This window comes from Kryptolebias marmoratus, linkage group LG11, assembly GCF_001649575.2.
Source record: "Kryptolebias marmoratus isolate JLee-2015 linkage group LG11, ASM164957v2, whole genome shotgun sequence".
Lineage (NCBI taxonomy): Eukaryota > Metazoa > Chordata > Actinopteri > Cyprinodontiformes > Rivulidae > Kryptolebias > Kryptolebias marmoratus.
Window position 1 is genome coordinate 10305003 of NC_051440.1, and position 13532 is coordinate 10318534.

Genomic DNA, 13532 nt, shown 5'->3' on the forward strand with positions numbered 1-13532 from the left:
TTCTTCCGAGGAATCCGGATTAGCCCACAGCCTTGATAACGCATCTGGCTTCACATTCTTGGAACCTGGCCTAAATGTTATCGTGAAGTTGAACCTCCCGAAAAACAGGGACCACCTAGCCTGTCGGGGGTTCAACCTCTTAGCTGTCTGCAAATAGGCCAGGTTCTTATGATCCGTCCAGATGACAAATGGTAGTTCACTACCTTCCAACCAATGTCTCCACTCCTCCAACGCCAGTTTAATGGCCAGCAGTTCCCGGTTGCCCACGTCATAGTTCCGTTCAGCTGGCGTAAGACGGCGGGAGAAGTAGGCACAAGGGTGGACCTTATTATCCTCGGAGGATCTCTGCGACAGGATGGCCCCTACACCTGAGTCAGATGCGTCCACCTCCAGGATGAACTGTAGTTCTGGGTTTGGATGGCGCAGTATGGGGGCTGAAACGAAACGAGACTTTAACTCCACAAATGCGGACTGAGCTTCAGAGGACCAAGAAAAAGGCTGTTTGGTGGATGTTAATTTAGTTAATGGAGCGGCAACCCTACTGTAGTCCTGAATGAAACGTCTATAGAAATTTGCGAATCCCAGAAACCTTTGTAGTTGCCTGCGGTCAGAGGGTGTGGGCCAGTCGGTCACCGCCTTGATCTTCTCTGGGTTGGTCCGGTAGTGGCCTTGTCCAAATATGAAGCCCAGAAAACTGACGGTGGTGACGCTGAACTCGCACTTCTCCGCTTTTACAAAGAGTTGGTTTTGGTAGAGTCGTTGTAGCACTGCTCGTACCTGAGCCCGATGTTGAGTTGGGTCCTGGGAATAGATGAGAATATCATCCAGGTAAACAAAAACAGAAATGTTCAAAAAATCACGTAACACGTCGTTGATGAGGGATTTGAAAACTGCAGGTGCGTTAGTGAGGCCGAAAGGCATAACCAAATATTCGAAGTGTCCGAGAGGGGTCTTGAACGCAGTCTTCCATTCGTCCCCCTCCCGGATCCTTACCAAGTGGTAAGCGTTGCGGAGATCCAGCTTCGTGAAGACCTTGGCGGCATGAAATTGCTGATGAACTGAGTCAATGAGCGGAAGAGGGTACTTATTCTTAATAGTTATGTGGTTTAACCCCCGGTAATCGATGCAAGGGCGCAGGCTCTTGTCCTTTTTCTCCACGAAGAAAAACCCTGTGCCTAGTGGAGAGGTAGATGGTCGTATGATGCCTGAAGCTAGTGAGTCCTCTATATACGTCTTCATAGAGTCCCGCTCCGGACCCGAGAGGTTAAACAACCGACTAGAGGGTAATGGCTCCCCGGGTCACAGCTCAATAGCACAATAATAAGGTCTGTGCAGTGCCAACGACAGGGCCCGGGCCTTGTTGAAGACTGCTGCTAGATCGTGATATTCCGGGGGTATTTTAGTGAGATTGGTCTGTGTCTTAGGAATTTCCTTAGTGCATGGGGTGGACAAAGCAGACTGAAGACAATGCTCTAAGCAAAAAGAACTCCATGAGTCAATTCTTTTGGCTGACCAGTTAATAACAGGGTTATGTCGTTGTAACCATGGAAACCCTAGAATCAGCTGAGAGGATGGGGCAGAAAACACTAAGAAATCAGCTGCTTTTCTATGATTACCAGACGTGATAAGCTGAACTTGGGAAACTTTCAACGCAATACGGGTGATAACCTGACCAGAAATGTCCATAACCGGAAGAGGTGACGATAATTGTATGGTTTCTAGCTGCAGTTGTTCTACCAGATCTTTGGTAAGGAGGTTTTGTTCAGCACCGGAATCGATTAACGCGTGTATGGGAATTTTATTCTGATGGTTGACGAGGGTGGCATGCACAAACAGTCGTGATCTGAGGGGTTGAGCAAAACTACCCACTAGTACCCCCCGGACACCTAGTGAGTCTGACCTTTTAAATACGGACACTTAGCCTTTAAATGATTCTTCTCCCCACAATAGAAACATTCTCTAGCCTCTAGCCGCCTAAGTCTCTCCTCTGGAGTGAGTCTCGCTCTCCCGACCTGCATGGGTTCGCTTTCCACTCTCCTAGCCTCGGACTCCATTTTAGCTTCGACATTGTTCCACTCTGGCTTATCCACCCAACCCGTCTTTTCACGCTGTCTCTCCCTTAAGCGATTATCTAAGCGGATGGACAATGTAATCAAATCGTCCAAAGAACGTGGTTCGTCCCAGCCGACTAGCTGATCCTTAATACTATCTCGCAAAGCGTGAATGAAAACCCCCTTGAGAGCGGGCTCATTCCACCCGGAGGTCGCGGCTAAAGTGCGGAAATCTATGGCAAATTGAGCCACCGAACGTTGCCCTTGCCGTAAATTCCACAATTTCTGCGTAACTTCAGTTTCGTTCAGTCGGGTGCCAAAAGTCTGTTCAAAATCCTCAATGAACTGGTTAAAAGATGTTAATCTGATAGCACGAAAGCTATATTTAGCCTCAGCCCACTTCAACGCTCTGTCTCGTAGCAGCCCAATGACGTATGAGATCTTTGAAGCGTCGTCAGCGAAGGACTGAGGTGAACATACAAAAACCAGCGAACATTGCAGCAGAAAACCAGCACACTTACCAATTTCGCCCGTGAAGTGCTCGGGGGTTGGAAACGGGACTTCGCGGAAATGTCCGGAAGTGTAAACCGGAAGAGAAGCGGCAGAAGGAGCGGAAACGGATATGGATTCGGAGGTCTGTGGAATTAACGAAGAAAGTTTTTGGTTGATATCCTGAGCGAGACTAGTAATTTGATCGAGACGACCGGTCTCTGACTGTTGTCTTTCCCAAAGGGCGTTTATCAAAGATTCGTGACGGGCAAGCACGGAAGCTGCTTCGGACCCCTCGGTCCCGGAAGTGTCCGCCATCTTGGTTGCAATCTTCCGAACCCACATAAACTTGTTCCCGAACTACAAAAAACAAGAAACATTAATAGCGGTAGGTACTTGAGATTACTCCTAACTTATCCAAGCTAGTTCTGGTTCTGGCGTTGCTCAGGACAATAGTTTGGCTGGAGCATTCTGTCAAGAACGCGGGGTTATATGTCCAGAGAGCGAGACCAAAACCAGACACGGAGACAGCAGCTGAGGTTAAGTGCTTTATTTACAAAGTGGTATATCTGTACAGTGCGGGTGTTGAGGTAGGATAGGTCCAGGTGGAGTCCAGCGGTGAGGAGGAGATGAAGGAAGCGTTCAGGTGATCCAGAAACTCGACTAGCCAGTAATCCCGTCCAGGTGAGTATCCAGTTGTTCCAGGTAAGTATCCGTGAGTCCAAGGTTCCGTGACGTGGCCAGATATCCAGGAGGTTCGATGCTCCAGCGTAGGTCTGGTCTCAGCTGGAAGCTTAAATACCGGCAGTCTTCATCAGCTGAATCTGGATCACCTGTGGAGGAAGAACACTGGAGGAACCGCCCCAAGGCGGGGCTAGAAGCTCCAGATCCCTACAGTATAAGTTATGTTTATGTTTTACTGTGCATCTAATTTTGACAAAATAGAAGAAAAAGCATAAATATGAAGCAATATAAATACTGATTTTTAGTTTGCAAGTTTCTTTTTTAGAGCGTGATACTGTTATGATGAGCAGCTATTTGAAATGCATCTCAATAAATGCTGCCTTTAGTTTCGTGTAAAGAATTCATCCTTATGTTTGTGTCTGTATAGATGAGGTATTTTTATCTTTTCACTGGAGCTGTAATTGAATCTGTCTCTAAAGTGCAACCCCAGTGCTGGAACCTTAGAAACTCCTATAAATAAACAGACAACACTCCTTTGACACTTGCCTGTACGGCACATGGAGCGATTAGCTCATAGCAAGAGCCGTCTGATCCTACAGTGTGTAGCCGCAGCTATTTTTTGTCAGCTATGTACATTGACTAACATGGGGAGAGTGTCAAGAATGTGGTCTCTATGGGATTTGAAAAATGCAGCTGGCTAAAAGTATGCACTGGACTTACACTAATTCGTTGATGAACATAGATAATGTTGCTGAAAAAGTGTCCTTTTGTAAAGTTAAAACACCTTTTTGTAAAGAAATATGAAGATATCACATTTTTCTTCTGTTTTTCAGTTGTTTATAATGTGACACAAACTTTCATGTCGGTGATAATGGCTCGGGGACTCAGTTTTCTCTCAGTTTAAACAGCTAGTTAGCTCAAAGCTGTGAAATCGGATGATCACACAAATGGTCAAGTTGCATGCAAAGCTAACGTAATACACAAGGCTATAAAACTGCAGACTTCAGTTCTGTGCAACTGTTTGATAAAATGAGAAAACCGCACAAAGAGCTTTCATAGATAATTAGATCTTTGTACAATGACAAAACAATTTGTCTACTCTTTTGAAATAACAGCAGATAAACTGCAGACAAATAAAGAAATTGTCCACACAAAGATGGATGAGACTCGGTCATCGTAAATGTTTAAAGCCCTTTCAGAGTAGACTGCATCAAGGGGAATGTTACAGTGTTAGGGTTCTCAAGTTATGGGGTGCGACCCATGAAGGGGAGCAGAGTCATTACAGCAGGAACACTTGACCACTGCTATATTCACTTTTATTTTAATTTGCAGGCCCAAAAATTACAATTTGCACTAATGTTTAGATGTTATTTTTACTGACTTGTTTTTGTAATGACCGACTGCAGTGTAGAAAGTGGGTGTGCATCGTTTGCAGCCTGGGTGACAAAGCACTAGCAGGTAGGCATGGTTTGTGTTTCAGTTTGTGTGTTTGTGTACATGTGGACTGGCTGGAGAATAGTTTCAGGAGTGATTTGTGACAAAAGGGTGGCAGCAAAGGTCAAAGGAAAGGTTTATATGACAGTGGTGAGAGCAGCCATGTTGTATGGTTTGGAGACAGTGGCACTGACAAAAAGACATGAGACAGAACTGGAAGTGGCAGAGCTGAAGATGTTGAGGTTCTCCTTGAGAGGGACAATGATGGACAGGATTAGGAATGAGGTCATCAGAGGTACAGCACATGTTGAAGGACTGGGAGATAAAGTTAGAGAGGCCAGACTAGGATGGTTTGGACATGTGCAGAGGAGGGACAGTGGGTATATTGGTAAAAGGATGTTAGAGATGCAGCTGCCAGGAAAAAGACAGAGGAGATATATGGATGCAGTTAGAGACAACATGGAGGTAGTTGGAGTGAGGACAGAGTGAGATGGAGGAGGATGACTCACTGTGGCGACCCCTAAAAAGGGAACAGATGATAGAAAAAGAAGAAGTGTGTGTGGGTGTGTGCGTGTTATTAAAAATGGCTTGCTAAAGCTTGTTTTGGGTTGATTTACCTGGCGCTTAGGCAGCAGTTTCTAGGAAACCTAGCCCTTTGTTGTTAAACATATGACCTTTAATGTTAAAGTTTGTATATTAGGTATGTAATTTAACCCCAGTCTTTACTGACAGAAGGAATTTGTCAGACAGAAATATTTAATGAGCTCAGACTACCTTATGAAGCCCCAAAGTAAAGTCAGCTGAATTTTGCTGTGAAGAACTAAAACTGTTGTTAGAAGAAAAAGTGGGCAATAAAACTGCACCAATATTCACAAACTAGTGAACAAAGCTTGATGACGCTGCATAAATAAATCTGAAACACCCAAGGCAGCAAGTACAGATTTAAACTTTTGACAAGTTCAAATCCTGCGTTTAAGCCATCTACATTCGTTCTGTTTTTCCAGGTCTGTGGTTTGCTCCTTGTGCATCTTATCACTTTGTGGTCATTTTAACTAATAAACTGAAACATCTGCGACCACACTGTTAAAAGTGTCTCGTCATATTGTCCAGCGTACGATTAGGTTCAGGGTTGTTGAAATGTCACTTCTGATGGCTCAATTTAACTGCATGAGGGCGAGAGGCTGCAGTTTAGCACACGGTTTTCCCTTACTCTTCATGTAGTTTAATACCAGCAGATCATATAGCTCACATTTAATGGCCATCTTTTGCAGAGGCAGCAAATCCCACTGAGTTATTTGTTGCTGTTTGGAAGAATAAGTGCCCTGTGAACAGAGGCCAGCTTTACTCTGGGTGGGGGAAAAAATATCTGTTCACTCATGCATATATTCCAGTTTAATGGCATGTTGTCAGATATACTCACTAACCTGTCCTGTTCAAAGTATATTTTGCACGAGTACCAACGGTACTCAACCAGCATTCATTTTCTATTCATTAGACAAATCTATTAATTTGGAAAATGTACACAAAGTTTGTCACCATAACAAGAACAAATTTAGCTGCACATGTCTCCAGAAAGTCAGCATTTCATGGGAACAATGTTTATAATAGTGCAAAAACAGAATAAATCATGTCACAAGACTGGTGCACAAAAGAAATACAATACAAATACTTAAAAATGTGTTTATATTGCTTGGTTTTTTTATGTTAATCAGACCAATAGATTCAATAATCAATACAAATCAACACAACTTACAAAAATTGTGTTCATTTAATGTCCTGTTGTAAAATAGAAACGAAAAAGCAATTCAATATATATTGAGTTTATCATTACGTAGTTTTTAAATTGCACTTATAGGTTTGTTTTGTGGGGTACTGTCTTGAGAGGATAGTATTTTTGCTATTAAAACAAAACCTCACAAAAATAATACTCCTTTTACTGTTGTGCATCAGTTCAGGAAAAATTACTTGGTAATTTGTAATTTAACACACTTTTAGAGGAAATTAGAGAAATCGCAGAATGTTTAAAAACACACAAACGTGTTGGATGTGCATAAATCAGCAGTCCTGACTCGTAAACAGACCGGCTGAGTTCAAAGGCTGTCTGTGGCAACACTGGTGACCTGCGGCTGCACTCGGTTCCTGTTGAAGCCGAAGAGCCAGGCTGCCCTCCTGTGGCGGTAGCGCTTAGACAGCAGCACATACAGCAGAGGGTTGACGCTGGGGTGCAGGTACTGCAGCATAGTGCAAATAAAGTAGAACATATCCCAAGCGTGCCCCTGCCGATACAGCCCCAGGTACACACACAGCTCCAGCACATAACCAGGCAGCCAGCACACCGAGAAGACGGCAGCTGCCAAAAACACCATGACAGAGGCTCTGCGACTGTTCCTGGCACTGGACACTGACATTACAGGGCTCTTGTGGAGAAAAAGCGCCAGGCGCACATAGTTGAAGGCGATGACGAGCATTGGAACAAAGTAGTAAAGCACAAACTGGCTTAAGACCACTTGGTAGTGGTGCTCATGAATGGTTGGAAGGCAGAAGCTGAAGTTTGCCAGGCTTGGGTTCAGACTTTCCTTGGTGGCAAACATTCGCAGGGGCAGGCTGATGAAGAAACTCAGGGCCCAGACCAAAACAAACATGAGGATTACTAGATCCATGGTGGGCGGCTGGTAGGGGTTGGTGATGATCATGGCTCGAGTCATGGACACTGCGCACAGGGAGTACGTGCTGGCCGCCAGGCTGAACGCGAGCAGGAATTGGTAGACCTTGCAGGAGATTTCGCCGAGAGGCCAAGAGTAACTCACAGCAGAGTGGAGGGTGAAGGGGATGAGGAGCAGGGTCAGGAAGTCGGCCAGAGTCATGCTGAGGAGGAGGATGTCCAGGCGGTTCTTCCGTAGCGTGTTGTTCTTAGCAAACAAAGAGAAGACCAGCAGGTTGGCGCACAGACCGATGCCCATAATCACCCCACAGATACAGGCAAAGATCACGCCGTAGGTATTGGGAACGGCCATGTTCTCATCAGCCTGACACCTGAGAAAATTAAAAAAAAAAAAATCAGTGTGAGTTTTACATCTTTTAATAGTTCAATCTTTTCAAGTATGCGTTTTTCCTTATTTGTATGTAATGGGAGGAGGATATGTATCATTGGTAGTTTGTGGTACAATCCAAGGTATTTTGGAATTTTTTTTTTTTTTTACCAAAACAAAATGGCCTTTGTTTGAAATTTCTCTCTCACTGTAGCTGTAAAACAGTACATTGATCCTTTAAAAAAAAGATAAAATATCAATAACAATGACAAGTTGTATATTTCACATTACCTTCAGAGAAAGAGGATACCTAAATGTCAGAAGACTGAATATTAAAATGCAAGCTTTTGTTTCTTATCTAAAATAAATCAAAAATCTACATCAAAAAAACTGCAATTGAGATAAAGAAATAAAAAAAAATGTTTGCAGTTAACAAAGAAAGGTGTTCATCTACACATTTTATTTAAAAAAAACTTTTATTAATAATTTCCAATGTATTTACCATTGTTGTTCCTCAGCTGTCTGTTCTTCGTCGTGTTTGAACTATCCACATCATGAGCACTGGATGATTTTCTTTTTGTCCTGTTAAAATGTTCTGAACAAAGCAGAGGCGGGCGCCTCTCAGGACTCATTACAAAGTGCGAGAGCTAAATGTGGAGGATCACAAAGCAAACATTACCTGGGCCAAATTGATTCTAGTTGGCTGGATTTAAAGAGAAATGGTCTCTGGTGTCCAGCTGCTCACAGAACAGTGCAGGATCAAAGCTGCTTTATGAGAATAACTTTAAGTTTCTCATAATATGTTTCTCATCTTTATGCTGTAGCAATGAATAAATATAAAGATTTGTTTTAACGGTTAATACCTTATAAACTGTTAAAGCTTTAAAGCACTGTAACATATTTGTTATTGTATTGAACTATGGGGGGAAAAAAGAATATACATTATACAGATTCTGGTTTCATTGTTATATTGCCTTATTATCTTAAAACTGTATTAATGCATGTAAGAATTAACTGAAAGATGTTCTATGAATGTCATGTTGTGAATTTTCACATAAACTACATGCAGGGGGAGATTTCATTTCCATTTCTCAGTAATTTAAGAGAAGTAGTCATATTTGTATACACTGAGAAACCGAAATGCATTTTTAGTGTGGCTCTTCGAAGGAACACTTACAGCATACGAACCTTTTATAAGCTGGTTTATGAATGCTAAATTACTCTTTGATTTGTTACCGCCCCACCCCAAACATCTGCATAGATGTTTCGTGACTTCACTCACACTATAAATCCATGGTGCCCTCATCCCTCCACCCCCTCCAGAGATATTAATGTTGCTCCACATCGCTTTGATTGATTTCTCCAGTAGGATCTGCAGTCTCCTAACAGTGGCTTTATCAGGCTTTTTTTTTCCACAGCGTTTATGGCTCTGTGTCAGCTAATGGCCTGTGGTGTACACGGTTGCTGTTAGCACAGGATATAGCTGACGTTGACGCATTTGGTAACCTTGCCATTACCAGTATCTGTGTCTTTCACGCAGCAGCCGTTAAGATGCCACATGTTCTCAAGTGGGACAATAACAGCTTATCTGTGTTCTGCCCTCACCAGAGAGTCAACAAAATTATTTGATGAGGGACGTCCTGAACTTTTTGAAGCAATCAAATGGCCATGCTTTGAATGAAAACATGACCTCAGGTGTTTATCCCATGTTACCTTTCAGACTTCTCACCGAGATGAACTTGCTCTGTTTGACTTGTACAACAGCAAGTGGCTAACTTTGGTTTGTGACTTGTGGATGGTTTATCTATCTTGTAGATTTCAAGACTCTTTAAGGGCTTTTAGCTCAGTTAGCAGAATTTGTCATAAAAAGGTCTTTTTGAATACATCAATGGTACTGCCTGCAAACACTGACACACAGCTTAAATGTCTGATTGTGAGTAAAAAATGCATTGTTTAAAAAATATATTTTTATAAACATTATTCTTGTAGTCTGATTCTGCCAGCATAACAACTTAATTAATCTGACATTTAAAATTTGAGGCCTATCTGGAACTAGGCTTCAAAGATGTTAGTTTTGTCTGCCAGCTAGCTGTGCAGTTTCTGACAGTGACAGATTTTTGATTCATTACTGGACAAATTGTTCAGAATATTTGAGGCCAGTCTGAGGCCATGGTTCTCAACCATAAAAGGGTGGAATTAGCTCTCCTGGTCGGAAGTCAGTATGAGCCTCAAGTTCATGCATCTTGGAGTCTTGTTCACTAGTAATGGTAGAATGGACTGACAGATCTGGGCCTTGTTTGCAGTAATGAGGAAGTTGCTTTGGTTTTTGTGGTAAAGAAGAAGCTGAGTTGAACTGCAAAGTTCTCAATTTATCGGTCCATCTACATTCCAACTCTTAGCTATGTACATGAGGTGTGGATCACAGGACAAGATCCTGAATACAAGCCACTGAAATGAGCTGCCTTCATAGAGTGGCTGGGCTCAGCCTTAGAGATAGTTTGAGGAGCTCTATCATCCGGAGTAGAATCGCTGCTCCACCGCATCAAAAGGAGTAAACTGAGGTGGTTCGGGGGTCTGATGCTGGAGATTTTCCAGGCACTTCCTGCTGGCAGGACACCCCAGGGCAGACCCAGAACTCACTGGAGTGTTTATGTATCCTCTCTGGCCTGGAAACACCTTGAGCTTCTCCAGGAGGAGCTGGAGAGTGTTGCTGCAAAGAGGGATGTCTGAGTTTCACTCCTGGATCTGTTTCCTCCACAACCTAACTATGGATGTATTGTAAAATACTAAAACAATAAACTAAATGTTGTTGCCACTGCACATTTTACTGACTTAAATGCTCAACCTAAATTTGTCACAACACTTTACTTATACCTGTCATTAATGCTGTATATAGCTAATGAAAAGGCAGTTTATGGGTTGGTAAATAAAGACACCTTGAATCAAATTAGATCTATATCTATTGGATACATTTTATTGTTTGATTAACTGGAAACATGTACAGCATTCCCTCAGTGCATGTCCAGAACATTGAGTCTGAAAGCCCCTGACTTTGGCTTATTTCCAGAAGAAAAAAAAAACAACTTATGTAAAACAACGAAAGTTGGTCTGATGATGTTTCCAATAAGTTATGAGTCCATGAGGCATCTGAGATGAAAAAGGAAAGTAGTACCATCAACAAGAGTCACTAAATTAAAACTCAACCACAAAAGAACATATACAGGATGTGACTAAAGTGCATAATGGAATTCAGTCAGCAGCACCACAATACATTCACAAAATAAATATAGATTTTCATAGTGAAATAAATTATGGCCGAACCATTTGAACAAATGTATTAGTTTGTATAACTCCGAGTCCATCATAAGCAACACAAATAGAGCCAAAAGTAAGCTGGTCTCATAATTATTATTATTTATTTTTTATTTATTCATTTTGGGTTGTTCTAAATAAAAAAAAATAAATACTTCCTCTTGTGCTCTATCTGTGTGGACACCTGGTTGGAAAATACATTGAATCCCCCTTTTTTTTTTAAAGAACATCCAAGTTACAGAGGTGTGAAGATCTTCCAAATAAATATGGACTCAAGAAGATGTCAACTTCAGGAAGTACGAGGAAACAAAAATACAAACATTATTATCATACAAGCACAGCCCGGGTGCCGTGAACAGTCTGTCAGGTTTCAGTCAGTGTGTAGCAGTGTCTTAGTGCAGCACCAAATAAAGGGTCCTGGCGAGTCTCTGAGCACGGTTCTGGGTCCCTCATGGCCCCACGTTAAAGGCAGACCGCGCTCGCCTCCTTTTCTTTTCGCTGTCTCGGCGCCGGCCTAGCCTCGCCTTTTTTTTCCTTTTGGTGGCCACTTTCAGGGGCTGGTCCTTAAAAGCCATGGCCTTGTTGGTCTCCTGGGGGAGGTTAGGACCGTCCCCGTCGGCGCTGAACTTCTCTGGGAGGTCTTTGGTGGCCCCCGGGGGCTTTTGGAGAAGAGTTTTTACATTGAAAGTCTGGCTCTGGGTCCTGCTCTGCTCAGGCGGTGCAGGCTTATCGGCCGTGTGCACTTCCTCCAGCAGTTCCTGCAGCCACATGCGACGCCTGAACTCCTGCATGGAGCGGCTCTTGTCGTGCATCAGCTGGGTGTGGCTCACGGACCTCCTCCTTATCGAAACAAAATGACAGAAAGACAGGTCAGCATTCACCTAAAGCACGGAAAAACTTAAAAAACTCCTAACATCTCTATAAATTATTCATTTTTAGTTAATTTAAGCATCAGTTTTACAATCCTTACAAATAAAGTTGTGTGTTTTTTAGCTTTTTGCTAGAATTTAATTTGACACCACAGTTGATTTTATGTGTGGTATAGTTATAGAAGTGCTGAAATTTAAGGTCAGGATTCAGGAAACCTCAGTACAGTAGGTGGCAGCACAAACATGTCTGAGACCCATCACTAATCTGAGTCTAAGACCAAACCTAAAAGCTCTTTACTTTACTTGTAAAATGTATTATCTAAATTAGAAACAAAAACAATAACAAATATCAACAATTTTGCATGAAATCTTAAATTCATTGGGTAGGCAATCTTTTAACTTTGGTGCTCTGTGCAGGCTACTGTTCTAAGTTCTCAAAGTTTTGCAAAAATCTTTAAGAAAGGACTCACGCTCTGTTAATAAGTGCATCAACTGGTCTCCTTTCAAGAGTCATAGGGAAGCAGAGCAAGAACACAGCCAGAATCCACTGATAAAGCAAATTTAAAGAGGACATGCTTGAGCCAAACACCTAAAAAAACACAATGATATTATCAGTCAATTATCTCTTTTATATGAATCATTTGTTGAGTATTTGACATCGTCCAAGTTTATTAAAAATGGAAGAATAAGTGGGACTTACAAGGTATTTGTTTTTATTTTCCAGTGAAATTCCACAAACAGATCCAAGGTCTCATCAGGCAAAAATAATCAACAGATTAATAATGATTCAGCCAAAGGCAGTTTGGTCCATTCAGAGCTCTGTTTCCAGATCCTTTGGTGTTGGGAAAATCCCTACAAGTCTCATCCATTCATTTGCCTCCCAACAGTGTGTGTCGAGCTATTTATTTCTCCCCGGAGTCCAAAGGAAAAGAGGGATAAAGATAGAAGGAGCAGCAGCCCATCAACTGCAGAGCCGCAACTCTGCTCCGTTCTGCCGGAACCTCATGAAGAGTCAGACTGAAGCATCATCTCTGGTGGCCCAAGCTGAGAGCAGAGCTGAGAAAACACCGCAGTCCGGTGCTGCGAGTGAGCCCGTGTGAGAGAGAGAAAGTTAAACCCCGCTTTAGGTGAAGATCCATGGCACCACCTCAGCCCCTGTCCTGGCTTTACACCCTCCCCATCCTCCCAGCCCTCACCTCTGTCCCACCCCTCTGCCCTACAGACACACCTGCTGCGACATGGAAAAGCTCTCGTCTGCAGCACACAACGAGAGTGCTGAACACAAACAGGAAAAAATGTCACTTTTAATACTTGTGTATGCACTCTTCAGATAAAATCCCTAAATAAGATAAGTCATTTGTGGATAAGAAAAAAAGACAAAAACAGACACAGGTGTGCATTAACAGAGGTGATCATAAGTTACCCAGTGAAGAGTGAACGGTTTAAGGGGAGGGGCAGGGATACTCCAAGGTAAACACCCAGACCTTAACCACTTTCCCAGGAGAGAATGACCATAACCTCAGAGAAACCCAACCCACAGCCTCTCACTGCAGACCATTCAGTCCTCTCCAGTGAACCAGCTCACCACCAAATGGTCACAGTGGCTTCTGAGGCTCTCGTATTCATCTAATATAGAGAAAAGAGAACTTTACATGAAGGCAGCT

At 42.7% G+C, this 13532-nt stretch overlaps 2 protein-coding genes across 2 annotated transcripts; both read right to left on the minus strand.

Annotated features, from left to right (window-relative positions):
* Nucleotides 1-6679: 6679 nt before the first annotated feature.
* Nucleotides 6680-7672, minus strand: LOC108230021 (galanin receptor 2a). The gene has a single exon (XM_017405796.2). The coding sequence runs from the start codon at nucleotides 7670-7672 to the stop codon at nucleotides 6749-6751; it is 924 nt and encodes a 307-aa protein (XP_017261285.1). The 3' UTR covers nucleotides 6680-6748.
* A 2992-nt stretch (nucleotides 7673-10664) lies between these two features.
* pthlhb (parathyroid hormone-like hormone b) lies at nucleotides 10665-13021 on the minus strand. Its single transcript, XM_017405743.3, has 3 exons — nucleotides 12569-13021; nucleotides 12339-12457; nucleotides 10665-11839 (listed from the first exon to the last, which is right to left on the minus strand). Exons 2-3 carry the CDS (start codon nucleotides 12440-12442, stop codon nucleotides 11449-11451), a joined length of 495 nt encoding a protein of 164 aa, XP_017261232.1. The 5' UTR covers nucleotides 12443-12457; nucleotides 12569-13021; the 3' UTR covers nucleotides 10665-11448.
* Nucleotides 13022-13532: the final 511 nt, after the last annotated feature.